The following is a 23,991-nucleotide window of genomic DNA, read 5'->3' as shown; positions in this document are numbered from 1 at the left end:
CTCTCTCTCTCTCTCTCTCTTCCCCTCCTGTCTACTCCGATGGCATCTGGTGACCTGTACCAACATTTTGTATGGGCACACTGCCATGACAGAAAGGTCACCCTGTGGGATTTTCTTTGTGCAACCCAAGTTGAATGTTGAGGGATACTTTTCAAAAGTCATTAAGAGGTAACTGTCTCTCACTTTACATAGGCACGTGCTGCTTATAACCAGGTTTGGGAACCAGAGACACATGCTTAAGTAGAGAGCAATTATTATTTATAAGTCTTATTTATGCAGCTAGATTAATGTTTTCAATTCTGGAGAAATTTTGCATGCTAATCACTATTCGTTAATTTTTAAATCATTTAAAACAAATTTTAGTCACTTTTTCCTCTAATTAATGCTGATTTATTTTGATTTTTCTGGTTCATAGATTACTGTCCTAGATGAGACGTGGACTGTATTCAGGCGTTACAGTCGTTTTCGAGAAATGCATAAAACATTGAAGTTAAAGTATGCAGAGGTAAGTTATAAAATAATTATCTCCAATTAACATTTGTTTTATAAAGTAAATGAATTGATTGCATTATCAGTGTCCTTCTTTTAGGTATTAGCTTATAAGTGTTACCAAGTTTTATTGCAATTACTCACCTGTCAAAGATATCTTTTTAATTTTTATCCTTTGTTTTATTTTTATTCTACATATTTTAAACATTTTCTGAACATAAGATTTGAAAGTGATAGTAAATGAATTCTTTTTCATAAATTTTATGATAAATTTTAAATATTTTAATCAATTTACAACTTCTCAGCAATAAATTCCTCAGTATAGATTTACCCTTTTTTTCTGTTGAAAAAGGCTACATTAATGTTTATACTTCCACTTAATTAGAAGTAAAGTCATAAAAGTTAATTTAGCATCAAACATGGAGGAGAAGTAGATGATAAGTCTGAAATTATTAGGCGCAAGTAGTCATTTCATACATCAGATCAGATATCCAGAGTGTATTGATATGTTAGTAATTTTTTTTCTTTTTTGGACAAAGACTAGTTTTTAAAATACTATTAAGCAAAAAAGAAAGAATCTTAAAATTAATGTGTATCTTCTAAGTGAATGTATTTATTATTATCATTATTTTCACTTCAACTGAAGGAAACCTTGTATACACACAGCTCTTTTGGAATTTTGGGTCAAACTAACTGAAAATCTTTCAGTAGTCACTATCTAATTAGGCTGCTTTCCCTAAGTGTTGTTTTTCAGCACTATTTTTATAGTTTCTTATGACAGTCTTAAAAGTGATTTTGTAAGACATAGTATTTCCTTAACACTTCCATACCTTCCACCCTTTCTTATCAAATATACAATATAAGGAGAAATACCTGTTTGTAAATATAATGGTTCCTTGACATGTAGAAAATCTTGAGTCCGGGTGAATTTAAGCTATCATAATAGTATTCTATTTAAAATCGAAGAAACTTCAGGTATGAATTATAGTTCAGTGTTCCCATGAGGCTTTAGTTCCAGAAATAACTGCTTCAAAGTCAAGTTTGTTTCTACAATTTACTCTTCATGTACCAAGTTAATGTTGACAATAAAAAGTGGAAGTTTTGTGTACATATTAAATGTACAGAGCAACTTGTTTTTTAAGTGAGCTTTGTAGCTCATGAACTGCTTGGTTGTAAGTTACTATGTCAGTACTTTAATAGTGTATAGTTATTCATTATATGCAAAATTCCCACATCAATAGATGGAAAAAATAATTTACTTGAAACAAAAGCACACAAACTTTACAAGAATTTTATATGCATACATACAAACATATATGTGCATATATATGAATTATAGACATATTATTCATTCCATGATTTATTTCATATCAGTTTTTTCAGTGCCGTCAGTTCCGTGCCATTCTATGTAGGCACATTTTTTAGATTCCAGTAATACAGTAGTGACAAGAGCAAAGATGTCTTCTCTTATAAATCTTAAATTCATATGGGGACAGACTGACAATAAACAAGGAATGTATAATAATTAATTCTTAAGGAGTGTGCATGTCATGTGGCAGTTAAATGAGGTTTTATCTTATAGGAAAAATATTAATAAGATGTGATGGAGCAGAAAATGTTGGGCACTTTACTATAAGATCATTTCAGGGTGGGCTCTTTGAAGAAATAGCCTTTTAATTAATATGATGTGAGAGAATTTAAATGAGTTTGCAAAGAAATTACACACAGTACTAAATCATTGTTTTCAAACAAAACTTTAGAACAAACAGAAGCAATCTTTTTTAAAATTTTATTTTATTATTAGTTTCAGGTATACAGTACATTGGTTAGACATTGATATAGTTTATGAAACGATCTCCCTGATTGCTCTTTCTCTGCTCTGGCTCTCCACCTAGCCATTACATTATTGCCGAGTGCATTCCCTATGCCATGTTCCCCATCCCCATGACCATCTATCTGTTAACTACTAATATATACTTCTTTAATCCTTCACCTCTTTCTCCTCTCCCCTCTGGCCGTCACCAGATTGTCCTTTATATTTGTGAGTCTGTTTTAGATTTGTTTGTTTTTTTTGTTCCTTAGATTCCACATATAAGTAAAATCATATGGTGTTTATCTTTCTCTGTCTGACTTATTTCACTCAGCATAATAACCTCTAGGTCCATCCATGTCATTGTGAATGGTAGGATTTCATTTTTTTAAATGGCTGAGTGATATTCCATTGTCTATATGAACCATAGCTTCTTTATCCAATTGCCTGTCGATGGGCATTTAGGTCACTTCCATATCTTTGGCTATTGTAAATAGTGCCGCCATGAACATAGGGGTGCATAGATCTTTACTAATTATTGTTTTGGTTTTCTTTGGCTAAATACCCAGACGTGCAATTGCTGGGTCAAAAGGTATATCCAGTTTTAATTTGTTGAGGAACCTACAGACTGTTTTCCACAGTGGCTGTACCAATTTGCAGTCCCACCAACAGTGTATGAAGGTTGCTTTTCCCCACATCCTCACCAATACTTCTTGTTCTTTGATTTATTGATGATAGCCATTCTGACAGGTGTGAGGTGATATTTCATTGTGGTTTTAATATGCATTTCTCTGATGATTAGTGACCTTGAGCATCTTTTCATATGTTTATTGGGCATCTCTATCAGAAGCAATTTTTAAACAAAATTTACCAAAGGTTAACAATGGTGTGAACGTGTAAATTGAAGAGGTTGTCTGGTACCAGGCAAAAATAATGAACAGAGATAATCACATGTGTAAAATTCTTTTCAGGGGGAAAGAGTGTATTACATACATCGTGCTGAAAATAAGTGACCTTCAAATTTAGAAAATTGAGCTGGTTCATTCATTTGTTCATTCATTCATTCGTTCATAAATCTATATTGAGCAACTCCGCACTGTGAATATAATTGTAAGCAAGACAGCTACATCCCCTCCTCTCATGAAGCAGAAAGAATGAACAATAAACAAAAAATAATAATAATAAATAATTTTAGACAATGTTAAGTGCCATGGAGAAAATAAAACCAGGCAGTGTGAAAGTATGACATGAGACCTGGGCTGTGGGCTTCTTTGGATGGGGCAAGCCTGGAAGGGCTTCCTGAAGGGGTGAAATTTGAGCTGAGATCAGAATGTTGAGAAGGAGCTACGCATGAAAATCTGGGGGTGAGCACAGCTTAAGTAGAGGGAAGAGCAAATGCAAAGGCCCTGAGGTAGGACCAAGCTTGGCATGTTCCAAGAACAGAATGACTTGTAAAAAGTGGCAAGTGTAGTCAAGATGAGGGCAGGGAAGTAGGTAAAGACTTGATGCTTTAGGGCCATGAATTTTTTCTTCATGCTGTGGGAAACTACTGGATGATATTAAAAAAGGCCTGAGCATTGAAACTCAGCTGAAATTCCCATTCTTTTCATAGATGACTTCTCACAGAAACCGTTTCCCTAAAGACAGACTCATGATCTCAGTGATAACCAAGCCTGGAAATTGCTTTTCCATGTTGAGTCCAACTTTGTGCCTTATTTCTTTCCCATAAGGACAAAAATGAAGTTAGTTATGAAAGGGAACCCATAGACACATGAAAGAGAAGTGGTAATGTGAGTAGTGATTTGGAACTGTGTAGTAAGTTCCTAAAACAATGCTGATAGGAAGGGAAGCTGTGTTAATTACACACCCTGAGAAGGTAAACTGATGCCATTGAGTTTTTTGACATGTAGTCACAACTCTAATTTCCTCACCATATACTAAGTGCTTCGCATGCCCTGGGAGCTGTGCTTGCTTTTGACATTAATGCTGTCCTGTGGTTGGAGTGAGACTTGTTTCATGTCACACAACTGGTGAGCAGAAGCCAGTGTAGAAGCCCAGGCAGTTTGACTCTATTTTTTATTTCTAGACAAACGATAATGTAAAAATAAAAATGCAGTAGCATCTCATTCTAGATCTAGATCTTATTTCAGTGAGGAGAGAACAGCATTGCCCACTTAACATTTTTAAGATGAAGCTTAAATACCAAGTTGAATATCAGCTATATATTTTTTCCATAGAAAAAACATTTTTTCTTTTGTGCAGTCTAACTTCACATAGTCTTCCTTGCTGTTTACTGAGACTTGAGTAATATGTTTATTAGGTATTCATCAATTATGATTGCTCTTGTTATTGTTCATATTATTTACATCTCTGTATAGAATGCTAATCTTCTTGAAGTAATCAACTACCTCCAAGTGATCTGTTTGGCCTAACAACATCCTAGAAATCACTGGACTTGTTAAAGACATAACTTCTTCAGGAAAGCAAAGGGTTCATATAAAAGGATGCTGAAATTTTTCTCTCATGGATGATTGTTTCATAGCCAAGTGGGAACGTGTTTTATTTGCCTCTCTCCTTCACTAAATTGGGCTCATTATTTCTATGGAAGTAGAAAACTACCCTTGCTCTGTTAATTGCAAGAGTAACGAAATGATTGATGATAACTTTTTTTAATGATACCTATTAGATTTACCTAGTCATACAAGTCCTAGTTCAAATCAAGCTGAAAATATATGAAAAAAAAAAAAAACCACTAATTCAAAATATATAGAGTTTGTAATACACTTGCCAAGTTAGATAATCTTTGTTCACCTTAAAACTTTAGTTTTGGTTATTGCTTATAATCTTTTGTAACGTCTAAAATTATACTCATTAATTTACAGTTCCTCTTGGAATTTTAAACATATTCTGTTGGGAAATATACCTCTAAAGGAGCTTGATATCACAGTTCCTTTTATGGAGGTTTTTTTTTCTTTCAATAATCTTTTTTCTTTAAGATGATAATTTGCATGTTTATGGTAAAAGATTGAAATTTTTCAAAGATAAGTACTTAGAAAATGAAAGTTTTCTTAATCTAATCCTCAGAAATAACCATTTACAATGCCTTCTGAAGGTCTTCGTGGGTCCAGCTAGACATTCAGCTTCACAGGAGTCCCAAAGGCCATGCTTAGCAGTGGGTGACCTGAGAAGGGTACAAGATAGTGATCACTGCTTCTCAGCAGTGCCTGCAGCAGTCCGCACAGCTGTCCAATGCTGGTCTCTTTGCCCCACCTCTCGCAGGTAATAGCTTAGATGCAAGGAGATGAGATCAATGTGGGGCAGATGCCAACCACTCTGGCACAGAATGCTGTGCATCGAGGGAGCCAGAATCTCTGGGGACAGCTCCATGAGCAGAATTTCCAAAGTCTCTCCAAGGGACATGCTGAGTTATAAGAGTTACCTCAAACAGAGAAGCCTAAAGCTATGGCTTCTTACGATAGTCCACAAACAGTTATCAGTTTATCAAGCAATTTATCATTTTACTGTGAGCAATGGTAGTAGCAAAGTTGGCAAATTACCTTATCAGTTTTCCAGAATCCTCTTGTTGGACATAGGGCTAGTTTTCTAGTTTTTTGCTGCTGCGACTACTTCCCTATGGATATTCTTGATGATATCTTCATGTCTTCTGATCCACATGTGCAGACTTCTTCTGTGAAGAAATTTGGCAATTGTTCAACCATTCTTAAAGACTTAATTTACAAAAAAACAAGATTAGAAAAGAACACAGAAACTGGGTAGGCTGAGAGCCCTGAGGGCCTTGACCTCCATTAACGAGAAGGTTTTAAGAATTCCTTAACCATCATTCAGCTAAATCTTTTAATCTCCCTATATACTCACAATTATTTTCTTATTTATTTACTATAATATTTTCTTAGGGAGAATGATGTCAACTGAAAACCTCCTCAGGGATACTTTACGTACACTTGGGTAGTGAACTAGTTAAAACAGGAAGGACTTGTCGATTATTGGACATAACATATGTCTATGAAGAAAAAAGAAGGAACTTAGGGTTATTACAAGAGAAATGAACTTTTGAATCGAAAGGACAAGAAGCCACTGGGTTGCATGAAACTCTGGAACATGCGGATTGAGGGCAGAGAGAAGGCAGAAATCAAAGAAAAATTTACTTTATTGTTTTTTTGGGTTTTTTTTTTTTTTTTGTATGTTGACAAGTTTCAGAATAAAAAAAGAACCCTAAATTTCTTGTCCTGTATAATACTAAGGAAGAACATACTGGCTGCGTGTGATCTTGGATCTCTTGTAAGCATTATGCTCATTCTCTTTCCAGAGTCGCTGTATGACTGGACCAAGCTCTCACTGAAGTGCTGTATTATTAACGATTTTTAAAACTGTTGTTTTATTTTTATTTATTCATTTTCTTTAACCTTAGCAGTTTCTTCTGGATTCTAAATCAGTTTCCCTTTTGTTTTGAATTAATTGTCCTCTTGATCTGCTGACATTTATTGTGCAAAGTAATAGCTCCTTCCAGCTTTCCTTCTCCATTTCCCTTCACTGATCTCGTATGGAATCTTAATCATATTAAACCCTGTGTTTTCACATTCCACATCTGTAAAATGATAATGCCACAGCTAGTTTGTAAAATTTGTGAGAGCCTCAGATAAAATATGTTATTGAAAGCCACTATGAACTATTAGATGCAGTATCTGCTAGAGAGCACGTCTTTGAAATTTTATCATGCAGATCATATCCACAATACTTTTTATCTGTCTGAAAATTATGTTTTTTTTTTTTTTTTTTTTTACTCTATCAAAATCAGTATAATCCTTTTAAATATCAGTCAAGCTCTCTGCTCAGGAACAAAGCCTCGGTGTCCGCTTTTTTCCTCTGTGGAAGAGGTAGTTACTGTTTATGTCTAGTGTCCATGAAGTTCACCTGTGGATTCAGATCCGGGTCCACTAAGACAAAAACATAGCTAATCAAGAAGCTGAATAAAACACTATTTTAAAACCACATCCCCTTTGACCACTAGAATGAATAGTGAAGACCTATTGTCTCCTTCTTCTCTCCCTTCCTTTTGGATGAGTGTCTAGTGGGCTCTGAATGTATTTAAGTAGGAGGACATGGGGCTAGAAAATCAGAGGGTCCTTCCAGGAGGTTCAGAGATGCCAACCTTTGTCTGATTTTTAGAGGACTTTATTTTAGTACATTTAACAAAGAGCTCTTTCTAATTGCTAGAGCCTAATAGGCACCTTACCTTTCTGGAGATTCACCTCACAATGAAAGCAGTTAAGCATTGGAATCCATCATCGAGGGCCATTTTATAATCTTGGCTAAGAGTGATTCTGAAGCAGGTATTGTGTTGGTCTGCCTAGAGGCAAGAAGATGAACCATGAAAATGGGATATTTTTTGTATTAAAATGTGCAATCGAAATAAATGCTAAGGGAACTTTTAATGCCTATGCATGGCAAGAGCATAAGTTATGTGCAGCAGGTCGTGTTGCCTGTTTGCATCATGACTGAGTTATCACAGTGAGTATTAGAGTCCCAAAAATGCGAACAAGATCAGCCTCTATCAGCCACATCTCCGAGGGGCCTCCCTTCTCTCTACAGAGTGGAGGGGGGAAATATTTTCAGAGCTTTTGAGTAAAATATGAAAGATAGCTGTGTTATAGCAACTGTTCTCTCTCCTATCTGGCAGTCTCTGGGTGCCCCGTAGATACCAATGGGATGGAAGAAAACAATTAGGCAAGAGTTTATTTAATTTGTTTATGGACTTGCAGGTTGTACTGATAGAACCATTTCTCATCTTCTCTATTTTCCAAGTAGTTTCTCCAAAGCAGCACCAAAAAAGGGAAAGAAAAAAAAAATTGGCTATTGGCCTCGTATTTGTCTTGGACAGCTATTTACCATCCATCACTGAAATGCATTTGAAACAGTTTTGTAACCAGCATTCCAAATTTAATATAAGAATTGCAAATCTACTCACTACCCAAATTATGTAATGCTACCAACCGTAGCCACAGAGAGCATCCAGTAAGCCTTAGATAAATTCAGCTGTATCAAGCCCTCAGCCTCATTGAATTTTTAAACAGCAAACAGCTATGTAGGCAAAAATAGAATGCTGCCAGCTTCCTGACCTGGTATGTTATCAGAGGCTGAGATATCTCACTGTTTATATCATACGATTCCGTCTATCTGATAGATACACAGTATTTAAATCACTGCTTTCAAGAATGCGTGGGGACGCAAAAGGCAACAGAATTAGCTGGGAAGCTTTTCCTACATAAGTGCACCCAGGACTCAAACTAGGAAATTCTGATTTAGTACAGCTGAAGTGGTGCTGGAGAATGTGTAGTTGGGGGAAAAAATATTCCCCAAATGATGCTCTCTGGACCAGTGGTAAGACACTTCCTGTCATTTCTTTTGCATCCACCTTGGGAGCATAAGTTGATTTTTCATTGTTAGGTATCACGAAACATAAAAGGTGATTTCCAGTGACAAGTAATCTTGTCAAAATTAATGACAGCTATTTTAAACTTAGACAATGAAAACATGTTGATTGTCTCTTTGCTCACCAAAGACAAGGGGACATAGACATGTGAGGTTTCCCTCTGCAACCAGCAAGGAAACTTCAACAGCAGTGGGTTGAAACCATTTGCACATTATGAAATATAAGTACTTAAAGATTGAGTAGTTCACTTTTTTTTTTTTAAGAAATGAAGAATCAAATACCCAGAGTTTTGTTCAAAGTCACATCAATTCTTAGAGATTAGGCAAGATTCATGTCTCCTCTGATTCCTAGTCCTCCTTCTTTGTCCTGAGTCTCTCTGCATGACTTCATTCAGAAGGGGGAGTTTTCAGAGTGCTCCAAATGAGACCAAAAAGAAGAAAATCTGTTTCTTGTATAAATCTGTGGAATAGCAAGACTCCATGGATAACTAGAAATTGGGTTCCTTTTATTGAATGTCAGCAATGACAGGTTCCTGTAATGTCTTAGTCTCTAAGAGAGATAATTAACATCATAGTAAGAGATGGAAAATACCAACATTTGAATGAATTCAACTGCGTAATTCTTAAAAATGTGATATGAAATTCTCACAGATCTAAAATGTTTCTCACTTTTAAAAATTGTTGAGACATACATGTATGTCCTCTAATCTGTCTTCACTGTCTCATGCCTAAATAAAATCGACACTGGCTTTGGAAGGACTGAGATTTTATGTGGAGAAGTTATAATCTTTATACCAAATATAATGAAGTCAGTGTGATCCTAACTAGGTTTCCAACTGTGTTTACACCTAGGATGACTCCAGGTTCTAGTACTTCAGGTCACAACAGGAGAGCAGCTTCCGTTAGTGCTGTCCTAATTGTAATTGCTGGCTGCTCCACAAGGGCCACTGGCAAAGAATTCTGCCTTGCTCATTCATTCAGCAGGTATCTAATGAGAGTCTAGTATGTACCAAGCCCTGGGCTAGGCACACAACAGGTGTTCACAAATATCGTGTGGTATGCTCAAGTTACCATATCAGATGTCTAAAGGTAGCCCGTTGTTCCTTTAATAACCACCTAGGTTGTCCTGAAGAGTTGCTACTTCATGCCTCTACAAATCAAACTTGGAAGAGAATTGCCTATTTGTTTGTGAGTGTATTTCTCAGTGACAGCTGCTCTTATAAGGCCTTGGAAACTGCTATTAATTTTGAGTACTCAGAAATGCTTCCATCTAGTCAGCTGTGAGAATTATGGCTGCCCTTCGATGAATTTTCATTATTTGCATTTCTCAAAAGCTTGAGTAGTTGAGATTTACAGCCACAAACCTGCAGGGTGTGGATGTTTCAAACACTGCTGGTTATCATGTAGGTACATCTACATGCAAAAGACAGGTTATAGCGGATTTGACCAATTAGAGTACCATATAGAATTTTTCCCTCTAATCTTTAAAAATTGAGTATCAGGTAGCCAAGTATTACATGAGTAAAGAAAATGCCTAGTAAATGAGGAATACACTTTTATTAGGTGGTAACAGAAGTCAAATGTTTTCTTTTCATTAGTAAATATTCTATACTTTATTAGTTGTTCTCAGTTTTCTTTGTGCGTTTTATAATCCAGTTTTAGCTGCTTAATTGTTATAAAATCATAAAATATAGACAAGACTTTTTAATGCGCATTTTAATTTCTTTTCTATGTTAGGGCTGTCATTATTTATATCCAAAGAAATAACAATGCCATTTATCAAAACCTGTGTTGTCCGTTGCCTTTAAGACCACCTGGACTTAATATGAAGCCCATCTCACCTAAAAAGTGAACTTGGCCAAGAAAGAAAGGCTTCTAATAAAAGCAAACATTTCCATTACATTTAATTTATCTTCTTGATGGCAGCAAACTGGCTGACCGATCTGATTATAATGTAATAAACATTGAAGTTAGAATTTGAGTGTGATAATTGGGCTGTGTCAGTTCACTGGGAATCAGAAAGGAAAAGACCAACTTGTAGATGAAAATTTCACTCTGCGGTCATTTAGATCATGAAGAAATATTCCAAAGCAACACAGAATGCTGACTATATTTCTCATATACATATATAGTGAGCTAACTTGATAGATGAATTGATGGATTCTCAATGCTTTCATTTTCCCAATATTGAGATTCACAAATAATCCCATAAAATTCCTGTGCTAGTAGTTATAAGCAAGTATTGATTTTTCTTATCTGACTTTGTTGATAGTTCTCCTATTATCATATAGACTTCACGGGCACTGAGCAAGAGAAAATGAATTTCACTGGAAATCAGTAGCCTTAAAACTATTGTTTTCATTTTTCTAATGGCTTTTATTTTAGTTCTTTTGTCTCTAAAATATGTTTTATTTACTGATTTGCAGAACAAGCTTGTTATGTTTCTCTTAGGTCAAAAAAAAATGCTGTTTTAATCCTCATTTGTTTATTTCCTATATTTTCCTCTGCATAACCAAATTTCATGATTAGAGAAAGTAGACCATAGGATTGTTAAATTTTCTTTCACTATTCTCTAGGCCTATTGTGTCTCCCACAAATATCCAATTTATTTGACCTCAGTCATCATTTTTAATTTTAATGTACAATTTTCCTATAAGAGTTCAAATATCTTTGCTTCATTTCCCACTCCTGCTGTAAAGATAATGGCTAGAGCAGGAAAAGATATAATTTTAAGAGTTTTCTCATCTATACTGCATTCTCATTTGTGTCTGTCCTTTTTCTATTCTACAACCTCTTGAAAGTTAATGTTTTATTATTATACTGAGTTCTATTTTCTTTCCTTGCCTTGCTTCAAGTAAGAATGCCATAAAGATTTTACAGGAAGTAAGGTATACTCCTCAAAAGCAAAATAGTATCTAAAGTGCCACTTCTAACTCGGCATAGAGAGATTTTAATCATCAGTACCTGAGTTACAGAATTTCAGAGCTGAAAGGAAACTTAAACATCTTAGTTCAACTTCATTTTAACAGATGACAAAACTAGAAGCTAGAGGGTTTTTATTCACTCTTCAAGATTATATAGCCAGCTCTTTGCTGAGTTGAGACTTGAAATCTGATTGCCCTAAATCCTAGGTTATTGAAAGAGACATATGATATTAATTTAACTGTTATATTAAATTTATAAAAAGGATAATCATATTTTATTGTTTCTATAAAAACGATGTATGCTCATTTATAAATATTATACATAATACAGAAAGAAAGCAACAGATTACCTAAAATCATTTTCTAAATATAATTAATGTTACCATTTAATGGACACTTTTAAGTTCTTAACTGAAGAGGCACAGATAAAAGGATGGATATATAGATTGATAAAAAAATTAAAATGAGGAAAAGCAGAATAGGAAGAATGAAATAACTTCATAACATGTTCATTCTAGATATGCTATTTTTAATTACAAACATTAAATTTAACTTTACTTGACTGTAACAGAAGTAAAAGAAAACATTAATAGTGAAGAAATTGCTGACCTTCAAATTAAATGTTTCTTCACCACAAGCTATATTGTGGTGAAGAAACATTCAATTCAACAACAGCTATATTCAATTCTCTAAAATATATGACTTTAAGAAAAAAGATCATAAAAAACATTAAAACATTAGCTGCTAGTTTTCAAATATGTTTTCATTTTATAAATTATCAATTGTGTTTCCCTTTTATAAATGATAAATTTACTCTTCTATCAAAGATAATATTAGCACACTTTGTTTACTCCCGTCTCCCAAATTTTTAGAATTATATTTTATGTTGTCGGGATATATAACATTTACAATCTTATATGCATAAATCATACATACATAATTTCATCTTAGTTGTGAGTAGAGGCAGTATTTACCATATCTTCTTCATTCCTGAGATCTGTATATTATGCTCTCCCTCTTTTTTTTGTTTGTTTTTGTTGTTGGTGGTCATCCAGTATGCACCTTGATGTGTTTTATCTGAGTTCTTACCTGCTTGAGAATGTCTGTCACCTGCATACTTGAAAGACACTTTGGTTAGCTATAAATGTCTTGGGTCACATTTTCTTTCCCTTAGCACATTTCGTTTTGCACTGTTATTTTCTCTACATTGTGTACTATATGCTAATTTGTGTTTTTATTGTGTTCATTCTACTTTTGTTCCTTCCATTGGGGCTTTCATTCCAGAACTGTTTTTGTTTGTTTGTTTCTTTCTTTCTTTTTCTTTTTTTTTTTTTAATTCTTCTGTTTTACTTTTTTTAGCGGGTCAAGGGGAGGTAAGGGAGGGATGGGGGTGGAAGGTGTCAACTTTGTTAATTTTAGAATAGTTTAGACTGTATTTTGCCTTTCAGCATGCCTTGTAATTTATTGCTGAAAGCCAGACATGATATATTGGGGAAAAGGAATTAAGAAATATAGGTCTTTAGTATGAGGTGTCATGTTTACCTGGCTAGAATATAGTCTGTGTTTGCTGTTTGCTGTAGGTATGGTGTCAGAGGCTAAAATTTCCTGTAGTGCCTTGTTTTGGTCTCCCTTGTCTTTGGGTCTTCTCAGAGACTTAAGTAGAGTCTGAGGCTTGCTGTTCTTTTAGCTGTAGTCCCCAGTTGTTGGAGCCCTAGCAACGTGGTGGTGAGGTGCAGAGGGAGGTGAAGTGCCCTGTATAGACCCTATGATTGCTTAAGTCTCAGTCTTTTAGTGAGCCCGAGTGGGGCATTTCACTTCCTCAGGTCTTTCAGACTTTGGTAAAACTCAAGGTGATTGGATTTTGGTGAAAGAGTTTCCAGTGAGGAGGCGGGCCTTGTTAAGGAAAGCAGAGCTCTGGGTCTGTTTCAGAATGGCTGCTTTCTCCTCTTGCCGGAATGAGGGCATCTTCCTCCCATCTTTACAGCGAGACAGTGGGACTCCTGGAGGTAAATCTCATGAAAGTGTGGAGAATACCCCTACCCCCCAAGTTTTTAACTCAGTATTAGTCTACTCTGGGCCTCCAGCAATTCATCAATTATAATTTAAAGCCTTCCTACCAATACTGGTTACAGCTTCGGGTTTCTGTGACCTCTAAGCTGTGATTCTCTCTCTGCCTGTTTGTCTATCTGTTCGGTTTGGGGACTATAGTTTGCCCTGTGACCTCAATTCTCTGATGATCTAAGAAGAGTTGTTGGTTTTTAGTTTGTTCACCTTTTTTTTTTTTTTGGTGGTGAGGACAGGAATGATGGCTTCTAAGCTCCTTAAGTATCAGATCAAAAACCAGAAACTCTACTTCAGTAGTTTTAGATTGACAGAAAAAAATAATGTTGTTAGCTCAGAGTTTTCATATACCCTATACCCAGTTTACCCTATTATTAACAATCTATAGTAGTATAGTAATCTTTGTCACAATGATTGCCACACTATTATAAGTCAATATTGATACATTATTATTAACTAAAGTATATTTTTGAGATTTCCTTAGTTTTTACATAACGTCCTTCATTCCAGGATCTCATCCAGGATATCACATTACATTTAGTTATTATGTCTCCTTAAGCTCCTCTTGGCCGTGACAGTTTGTCATGCTTTCCTTGTTTTTGATGACCTTGACAGTTTTGAGGAATGCTGTTCAGGTAGTTTATAGACTGTCCCCAATTGGGATTTGTCTGATGGTTTTCTCATGATTAGATTAGAGTTATGAGTTTAGAGGAAGAAAATCACAGAGGTAAATAAAGTTCTGTTTTCATCACATCATATAAAGGATACGTACACAATCAGTATGACTTATCACTGTTGATACTGACCTTGATCACCTGGCTCAGGTTTCTCTGGGTTTCTCCACTGGAAAATTGTCTCCCTTTCTGTACTGTGCACATTGGAAAGAAGTCACTATGCACAGCACATGTTTTAGTAATGGAGAGAGATGTTCTACTTCCTTGAAGATGGAGTATTTACATAAATTATTTGGAATTTTTCTGCGTGGAAGACTTGTCTCTTCTTCATTTCTTAATTTATTCAGTTGTTTTATCCAGTCATTATGTTTTGGGTTATATACCAATGTGTTTTTTTATTTGTTTTGTTTTTCAAATTGTTACAGCTCAGCAATTAGCTTTTTCAGTTGGCACCTGTGTTCCTTTGTAACACTCCTATCATTGTGCTTTTGTTTTTGAGTACTTTCTTACTTTTGCACCACAAGATACATCAGGCTTATTTTATGTATTACCTGTCAGAGTCCTAGAATTAGCCATTTATCTAAGAGCTGGCTCACTTTTCTACCCCTTTTTCCGCTTATAGTCTCTTCTTTCAACCTGTGTATTATTTATTTCTTTTGACTCTTTTTTTAGAGGTGATTTTTGTACTTCCTATAAGACTGAATGATTTCTTGTCTGAATTCTTCCTGGCTCCCTTTGACCAGTTCTCTTTGTGGCAAATGTTCTTTATCTGCCTTTTGCTTATGTTTCATTCAACATCTCTTTACTCTGTCCTTTTTATTCAAGTTCCAGATTTGGTTTCATCTAATTATTTTTCATTTTTAAGTGAAGTGGATTAAATGTTGGGGGAGAAAACACCAGTGTATCTTGGGGCCAAGGAGGGAAAAGATACTGGGAGGATGGAGAAAGTCAGCAAGTTGCTACCTGCTTAAACTTTTGCTTAGGATTTTTCCGAATTTTTCTCCTTAATTTTGAAACAGATTCTCTCATTTTTTGGTGTTCTGAAGGGCTGTGGAATCACTGGTTATAGCCAGAAAGCCAAGTGCTGGTCTTCAGGCCTTTTCTCCATCTAGCACTGTGAGGTTTTCCTGATTCTTTCTCCCCCAGCTTCCTCCTGCCTTCCTCTTGGCTGTGGGTGTCCCCTACCTATTCCTCGTCCCCACATTTAATCTCTCTACTCAGAACATAGTGGAATGCATGAGAGTTCGCATGCTGACTTTGGTGGACAGCTCACTGTGCCACGATCTGGAGGTAAGGGGAGGAAGGCTCTCGGAAGCCCCGCTTCTCATCTCTTTCTCACGGTGCTTTCCCCGGGTGCTGCCTGGCCTGCGATGTGAGGCTGTGGCCATTTCCTAGTTTGGAGATACAATGTTTCCTTTACTTTTCATTTCTTTTATTGTTCTTAGTATGTTTGAAGGAGATGAGGGAAGAAAAGAAAGCACCATCTTTAACCAGAACCGTTCCATCAAATTTTATAGAAAGATTTTGTAGAAAGATTATTTTTGTTATAATCACACTTTTCAACATTAGAGTCTCTGCACAGAAGTTACAAGGGGAAATGTGGTACATGCTCTTTTTGAAAATGAAGTCTTATAGAAAGAAAATTACTTTTCCCTCCTGACTGAATCCCAAGTTTCTTGATAATTTTTGTATGAATCAGAAATACTTACGCGAACTCTTTAGAATTTAGTTATTGTGAGGAATATCGAACTTTAGGAACTTCAATTTTTAGATGCTAGGACACTGTGTTTCCTTTGTCAGAGGCTACAAAGGAAACCAAAGAGGAGTCACTCCACCTACAGATTGCTGTTTACTGTTTCTGACAATACTTCTCATGGAAATCAAATCTAGACCATCTGCTAGATTAAATATGAGGCCATAAAAATGAAATTTGTAAATATAAAGAACTTGAGAAGAAATGAAAATGTCTAGATAATATAATTGGTTTTATTTAAAATTTTCTGTTTAACATGAGAAACCAGTCAGGCAAATAAACAAAAGATGTCGATGTATGTAGGACGTGAGTGAAGTCAAAGACAATTCTGAATCACCTGCTGTCTGAGCCTCTCTTAAAGTCTTAATTTATGGGAAATATTACTTTTCAGACAGGAACACTTTCAGCAAAATAGAAGAAATTTTTTTTTTTTTTTAACTCTCTAGGCACATTATTTATTCTGACCAGTGGCTCTTCCAGTTTTGGTAAATTGTCCATTTTTAAAAAAATATTTAGACAGTTTAAATAATATATAATCCAGGAATGAAACCTACAGAGGATTGCTTTAACTGTCTGTTTTAAAATAAACAAAGCAATTGTTTTGCACTTGTGGAGAGAAAAAGTTCTCTTTTTTACCCCAGGTTTTTAAGCTCTTCTAAGGATTTTTATAATATTACTGTTTCAAAAATTTGAAGCAGCAATTCCTTTCCTCTTTCTCTTAATCTAAGTAAAGACGCTGATGGTCATTTCTTCTTTCTGGAAGATAGGCTGATTCAGATGGCTGAGTGTGACTATATGTTCTTTGTCAACCACTATTGGTCCCTAAATGGTTTTTTCGGCCCCCTCCCCTGCATTCCCAACTCTTCAGCTATTTTAATGTCATATACTTTTAATACAAGATATTTCTAGTTTTAGTTTCTTTTTGCGTGCTTTCCAGGAAATATTCTTTTGAATGAATATTGGTTTAGATATAGCCAACCTATATTCCATCAAATGAGAATATTTACACTTGGCAGGTAAAGCAGGTAGAAATGTATCTTTGCCCTAGTAGTCGCTTAAAAATGTCAAAGTTTTATACAGGGTTTAACCAGATGAAATTGCTAATATGCAACCATTTTTAACTTACAAAATTGGCAATTTCATCTCATTCAACTCTAAGAGCTTTTAGATAGCACTGTTAAGATTCTCTAAAAAGGAGAAATGAAAGCAGATTTTATTTTGTCAGAAGAGAGTTGGAAAGCAGTTTCTAGTGTAAATGTAATTATTTTAATGGAGGCCATATTTCTCTTTATACTCTGCCTCATGGCTTTGCCTTTCTATTTTAGTTTTCCATGTCCCAGCCTCACCAATAAGACACGGACCCAGTAGCATGCATGAATCAGATATGGAATTTCTGCTCTCATTTTTTTTTTCTCATTCCCTCCAACCCTCCAACTATGTTTAAGAATAGCCACTATTATTCTTCTGTTTTATTATGAAAGGTATGAGATGATAGGAACTAACTAACTTTAGATGTCCCAAGACAGACCTCTGGGGAGCCTGCCTCCAAACCCATCCCCTTTCCTGTTATCCCCATTGCTGTTGTTAACTCCTGTCACTTTCCTGTTCCCTTGTTGGGTAGAGGTCCTCAGTGAGGTTCCGTTGACAGCTCTTGTTGGAGCTGTTGAGCACTCCTTAGTGGCTATACATCATTTTTCTACTTTAATACACTTAAGGAGGGGGTACTTTCTTTCATCCGAATCCTGGATCCCAAGGGCTTCACAGGGGATTCTTCAGTACACTGCAAACATCCTCCACAGCGTTACTGAGAAAAACCCAGAGTCAGTCCTGATTCTTTGTCTTGACTCTGCCACTCCATCCATGACTCTGAACCTTTCTAAGTCATTTAATTCTGGACTTGTGTTTCTTTAGCTCTAAAGTTAGATGGTTGAATATCAGAGTCCTATTTATGTGCCTAAAAGTAATTTAAAGTTGCTCTTTTCTTCCTAAAATATGAACAACAGTATTATACATAATTTATACATAGTTATTTATAACACAGGGTAGACATTAATAGCATAAAATATTAGCTTCCATCAGTACTACTATTGACTAAGAGGATATTTAAATGCTTGGTCCCCACCCAGTTCAGCTGCCTGAAGTCCTTTTAGTGCATCATTTCTGACTGAGCATCCAAGTATGATTATAAATTTCCCCTGACAGAAACCACATCACCTCATCAGCCACATAAGAAAATGACAAAACAACCAACTGTGAAATCATGCTTGCCAAGCTTTCAGCATCACCACACTGAGTGGGGGAAAACATTTGTACAAGATGAAATTGAGTCTGGATGAAGCCCAAAAGACAATCTCTGATGTACCTGTCTTCTCTAAGCTGCAACATATGGGAAGTACATTTGTGCCAGTGAGGCCAGGGTTCCAGAAAAATCTTTGTTCCTTGAAGCCACATCACCAGTCCAGGCATGGGGAGAGTACAAGGGAATGTGACATGCTGCTTTCTTAGTGATTATCAGACCTCTAACAAATAATTGTAGTAGCTAAGGTCCATTTGGCATTGCTTCACTAAATCTTCACAGAAATGCAGTGAAGTGTATTACCAATGTCTGCATGTTTTTCAGCAGAGAATACTCAGTTTCAGAAACACAACTAGTTAGCTGGTTAGCGGTCACTCCAAGATTCAAACTGGGTCTGTCTTACATAAGTGCCCATGGTCTTTTACTTTACCTTGAACTGACTTTAAAATAGAATGTCAGCAACAAATGTGGAACATTTTGAGAAAAGAGAAGAAGTGCTGCACCCCACCACCCAAGGTTTCTCTGCTTTGGTAGAACAAGCACTAGAGCATGAAAGAAGCAAACATCTGCCTGATTTTAGTTAACTTTAAAGAAGGACCATAAAATTACCAAAGGTACCTTGAATAGAGTGAAAGGGAGAAATACTTTTAATAAGAAAAAGGCAGATACCTAATAAAAATAGGCAAAAGCTGAACAAACACTTTCCCAGAATGACTAACCAGATGGTCAGTGAGATTGTGAAAGGATGCTCAACATCTTTAGTCATTAGAGTAAAGCAGATCTGAACCACAATAAAAATCACTGCATATACCCACCAGAATTGCTAAGATGAAAAAGATAGTACCAAGTGTTGGTCAGGATCTGGAGCAACTGGATCTCTCAGTCACTGCTGGTGGGAGTGTCAGCTAGTAAAACCACTTTGGAATACTTTTGATCATTTCAAGTACAACTGAGCATTTGCATGCCATATGACCCAGCATTTTTACTCCTAAGAGTATGACCAACAGAAATGCCTGCATATGTTCATCAGAAGTCCTGTAAGAAAAATGGTTATAGCAGCACAATTCTTAATGGCTAAAAACTGGAAACTAACCAAAAGCCCAATAACAAGAGACTGAACAAGTAAATGGTGGGATGGTCACATGATGGCATACAGTATAGCCACAGAATGAGCAGACTGTTGCCACGCATAACAACGAGTATGTATCTCACAAACATGAGGTAGGGTAATGAAGGTAGACACATGAGAGAGTTCATGCTGTATGATACCATTCACATGAAGTTCAAAAATAGGAAAAACTAACCCATTAGGAGTGAGCCAACCTTTGTGTGGTATGGGAGGGAACGGCTGGAAGGGAGCATTTGGCGGTTCCTGCAGCGCTGGGTGTGTGCTGTTTCTCCATCCAGGTGGTGGCAATAGTGTGTTGAGATGTTGATAATTCACCAAGTTGTTCACTTCTATGTGCATTTTTCTGTATGTATATTCTACTCTAATACTAAGTTTTTAAAGTACTATATGTACAGACGCTAGTTCTTAATTTTTGACTCCTGCTGTGGCAATATAAATTTAAATCAAGTAAGGGATTTGCATGTGTATAAAATAGGAACTTTGTGGCATATTGTGACCTATATAGTGGGAGAAATGTTGTTAAATTTTTCTTGATAATTCTTCATTGGCCTCTCAGTTCGTCTGAACCCACAAGGTGAGGAAACAGCGGATTCCATCAGCACCAGCAGTTATCGCTGCTTAGCATTCGCTCAACCAGAGCAACGCTGGCTGGTCAGGTTTTTACCTGATTATAGAATCTTTCTTGCCTCGGAGTCTATAATAAAACTTATGATTTTTATACCTCCAAGAAGAAAAGCATAAGGAAAGTAATTGTGAAATTATAAGACTTAGCTAAAAACAAATTCTGAACCTTTATTCTCTAGGAAGTGAGGTTGAAGAAATTAATGGAGAAGTCCTCTTTTCACATGGGCAGTTTTCATGTTCAATAGTAGTAGGGGAAAAGGCAATATGGGATGTTTAAAGAACCTTAACAATGGTCTAAGAACTATTTTACAATATATTCAGGTAGTGTGCAAGTTGAGTTTCTCAATTCTCATCTCAACACAAAAATCATTAAATTCTAGTATAAGAAAAAGACTAAAAGAAGAACAGACTTGTATTTTAAAAATAAAAACTGTGAAACACCATCTGGCAAAGAGTCTAATGTTGTCTAAGACAAAGTATGGAGACTTGTGACCGTCCTTCCTTTGAGTTCTCATTGTCCTACATTCTCATTTGACCATTGTGGAACCTTGCCTGATCTGTTCAAGGTTACACAGTTGGTTGGTGGCGAAGGAATGTGGGATCTACTATCTTTAAACTTTCAATCCCTTTCTCTTTTTCAGCCCATGATAGAGATTCCAAATAATAGGTTAATAATAGCCCAGAGATCACAGATGTGACATTAATGCATCTCTTGTAAAATATGTATTTCAGCTTGCTACTCTTGAATTTCCTCCAAAGAAACTATTTGGAAACAAGGATGAACGTGTGATTGCTGAGAGGCGGAGTCACTTAGAGGTAACAGAATAAAGCTTTTCTTTCTCTGTATGTGGAAATTTGCCATGTGGTTGACCAGTGAGAGTTATTCCTAGTAAACACTATTACTCTTGTTCATGAGTGTGAAGTGCTATTTCATTAACACAGAAGATGGCAGCAGTAGATTATAAAAGAATGTCATCAGTTTATTTAAAATATAAGCCCTTTTCTCCCTACGGTCTAACAGAATGGGTTTTTTTGTTTGTTTGTTTTTGTTTTTGTTTTTTTGTTTTTTTTTAATTCTTGTTGTTTTGTTTTTTAAAGAGATACTTTTATTCTAAGGTTAGGAAGCAGGCTGTGGGTGAGAACTAAATATTCACCATAGACAGATGGTATATAATACAGGATTGAGGATATGGAGCTTCCTGCAAAAACAAACAAATAAACAAACAAACAAACAAACCTGAATTAATTAACTGAAGATTTATAGTACTGCAGCATTATTACTTTTTCAAGATGGAAGCAAAAAAGACACAAACCTATTTTAGTCAAGGTTAGGTTTTGTCTGACTTATTTTAACTTTTGAGCCATCTACATGTAGAACTGGTTCAAGACAACTGTTGTTTTTCTGATGACCTCTCTGCCAATGCACACTGTGGACTGTTTTATATAGTTTGTATTTCTTTTCAGGATAAAGTGGTTAAGATCTGGTGCTAATGCGGCTGAGTCTGTGTGCTGAGGCATGGTTACAGGCAGCCAGTCCTAGGTTACTGGCTACTCTCTCGACATTGTGAGCCACTGAGGCAGATATTACAAGGCAGATAGCTCACGACAATCTTGAGTCAGCATGTTTTCAGAGGGCCTTTCAAAGTCCGTTTGCTACTTTAAGAGGTATAGTAATAAGACCTATTGCAGATGAAATCCAGTAGAGAAAGTCTAAAGGTCTTTTCTGAATTGTGAAGTACTATATAAAAATTAGGTATTAATCTCATTCCCAGTGACAGCCAGTTTGAAATGATTGCCCAAGGGATCCACTTAATACCAGTGGACCAAGGATTAGGGAAAGTCCAGAGACCGGAGAGTCCAGTGAGAGCAAAAAGGGCAAAGTGGGAGACATGGAGATTGTGGTCCATGATCGGCATTTTAGAGTTTTGAGAACCTCAATACAGAACTGCTGTGGGGAAAGATGAATTTTAGTATTTGTTCATACTTACAGACATTTGAGTTTAACCATAGAGTTACACATTTGATGAGGTCTTGCAGCTATTAAGGCTGAGCTCTAGATGGGTCATTGTAGACATCTAAAAACCATCCTATGAGATGGCATGACCCTATTATCCAAATGAAGAATTTGCCTTCAAGGGAGAGGTTATTGTGATAAGCCTGCTCGATCAAATTCTCTTAAAGGTTTAATTGAATCATATAAGAAATTTAAAAATAACAATAGAACTAGTAATGATTTTCTTTCCCTAACTCTTAACTTGCCTCAGTGATATAGACTCGTCTTTAAGGGAAACATGGAGAATGATAGTATGTAAAAACTAGTTTATAAACAACGACAAGAAAAAATTAGACTGTTGTCATTCCTAGCTACTCAGGGCTCTAATGAAATTCACTTGGTGCCCGCTACACCACGACTGATGAGACATTTTGTGTGCTGTGCATCTATGTGCACAGCTCTCAGTGACTCTCTTGTCTTTCTATTCCAGCTTCCAGAGTCAGAGCAAAGTGCAGGGTGCTCTTTCATTCCTGATACCTTCAGGTGGTTCCATGTGTGTTCTTTCAGTATCTCCTACTTAATCATTCAACCCCACCAAGCCAACAAGTGCTGATGACCAGAGCTCTATGTTACTGTCTCTACCCATAACAGTATCCCTTCTGTTGCCTGTGACTGTTGTTTACCTCTGGCATTATTAGCCTTTGTAGAAAGGATTCCATACCTTGTGGAAATAGGCACTTACATTTAATATTATTAAGTGTGTTTCATCCGATGTTGTCTATTAAATCTTAGAATATTATATTCCTTTCAAGGAGCAAGCATAATTCAGCTTCATTTTAATGGAAAATTAATCTGAAATTATTGGGTTAATTAATTTCTTGTGACTGTTGTGACCTGCTTTTTTTCAATCTAACACCAAAAATCCATGTTTGATTTAGTGCATTTTCATGTGCAAACTAACAAAATTACTTTCCTGGAACTTCTTATTCAATTTAATTCAATGTACATTTATTTAATTCCTAATACATGCTGGAGACAGTGCTAGGCTTTATGTGGAATATAAATGAGACATTTCTTTCTGTTTAAGAACATACGTTTAAATTCCCATCGAAACTACCTAGAGGTAAAACTTCATACATAAACACAGAGAGATGTTATTTCAATAGAACACATTTGCACTGGTACACGCTATTATACATAGTGTGTGCTCAAAGGAATTAGCTGACAATTTTTAAAATCAAGAAATGCAGTGTGGGAAACCTCCTCTCCTTGAATCAGCTGTGTAAAGCAGTATTTTAAGCAAGCATTCATTTGCGTTTTGATCTTCCTTGCTTTTGAAATATTTCTAAGATGTGAACCTTGTGTTTGAGTTTATCTCCAAAAGGGATAAAATTTTTCACATTAAAGACACAGATACCACATTGGCACCTTCCAAGTTATATAAGTTAAATTTGTTAAAATAATGATTTGTAAAAATGATAGGTAGTAGCAGAAATTTCCAACTGTGATGAGATATCTTGGAGATTAATTTTCTTACCTTAGAGGAATATTAGTTGTATGTGTGACGATGGTGGTGTTAGTAGTGTGGGGGCCCAGGGACCTTAGCATTGAACATGTTGCACCATAAAAGGCCAGAATAAGTTAAGAATGTTATGATGGTGAGTGGAGTATAAACTTGGCTTATTAATAAACCTATTATTGGCTCCACCCACACAAAGTTATCAGGCCAACTTTAGTTTATACCTGGAGCCAGTTTTTCCAGATTCTGGCTTGTTATTGGTTTGCATC

The 23,991-nt window shown here is 36.0% G+C and overlaps 1 protein-coding gene across 1 annotated transcript in view; it reads left to right on the top strand.

Annotated features, from left to right (window-relative positions):
- The window catches only part of KIF16B (kinesin family member 16B), a 245,989-nt gene that overhangs the window by 190,909 nt on the left and 31,089 nt on the right, over positions 1-23,991 (top strand). The window contains exons 23-24 of the mRNA XM_011371247.2: positions 416-505; positions 20,943-21,026. Coding sequence (XP_011369549.1) covers positions 416-505; positions 20,943-21,026 — 174 coding nt within the window. The remainder of the gene's footprint in view (positions 1-415; positions 506-20,942; positions 21,027-23,991) is intronic.

The sequence above is a fragment of the Pteropus vampyrus genome, unplaced genomic scaffold (assembly GCF_000151845.1).
Source record: "Pteropus vampyrus isolate Shadow unplaced genomic scaffold, Pvam_2.0 Scaffold7, whole genome shotgun sequence".
Lineage (NCBI taxonomy): Eukaryota > Metazoa > Chordata > Mammalia > Chiroptera > Pteropodidae > Pteropus > Pteropus vampyrus.
The sequence above is the reverse complement of the archived record's forward strand: the minus strand, read 5'-3'. Positions and strand labels throughout refer to the sequence as shown.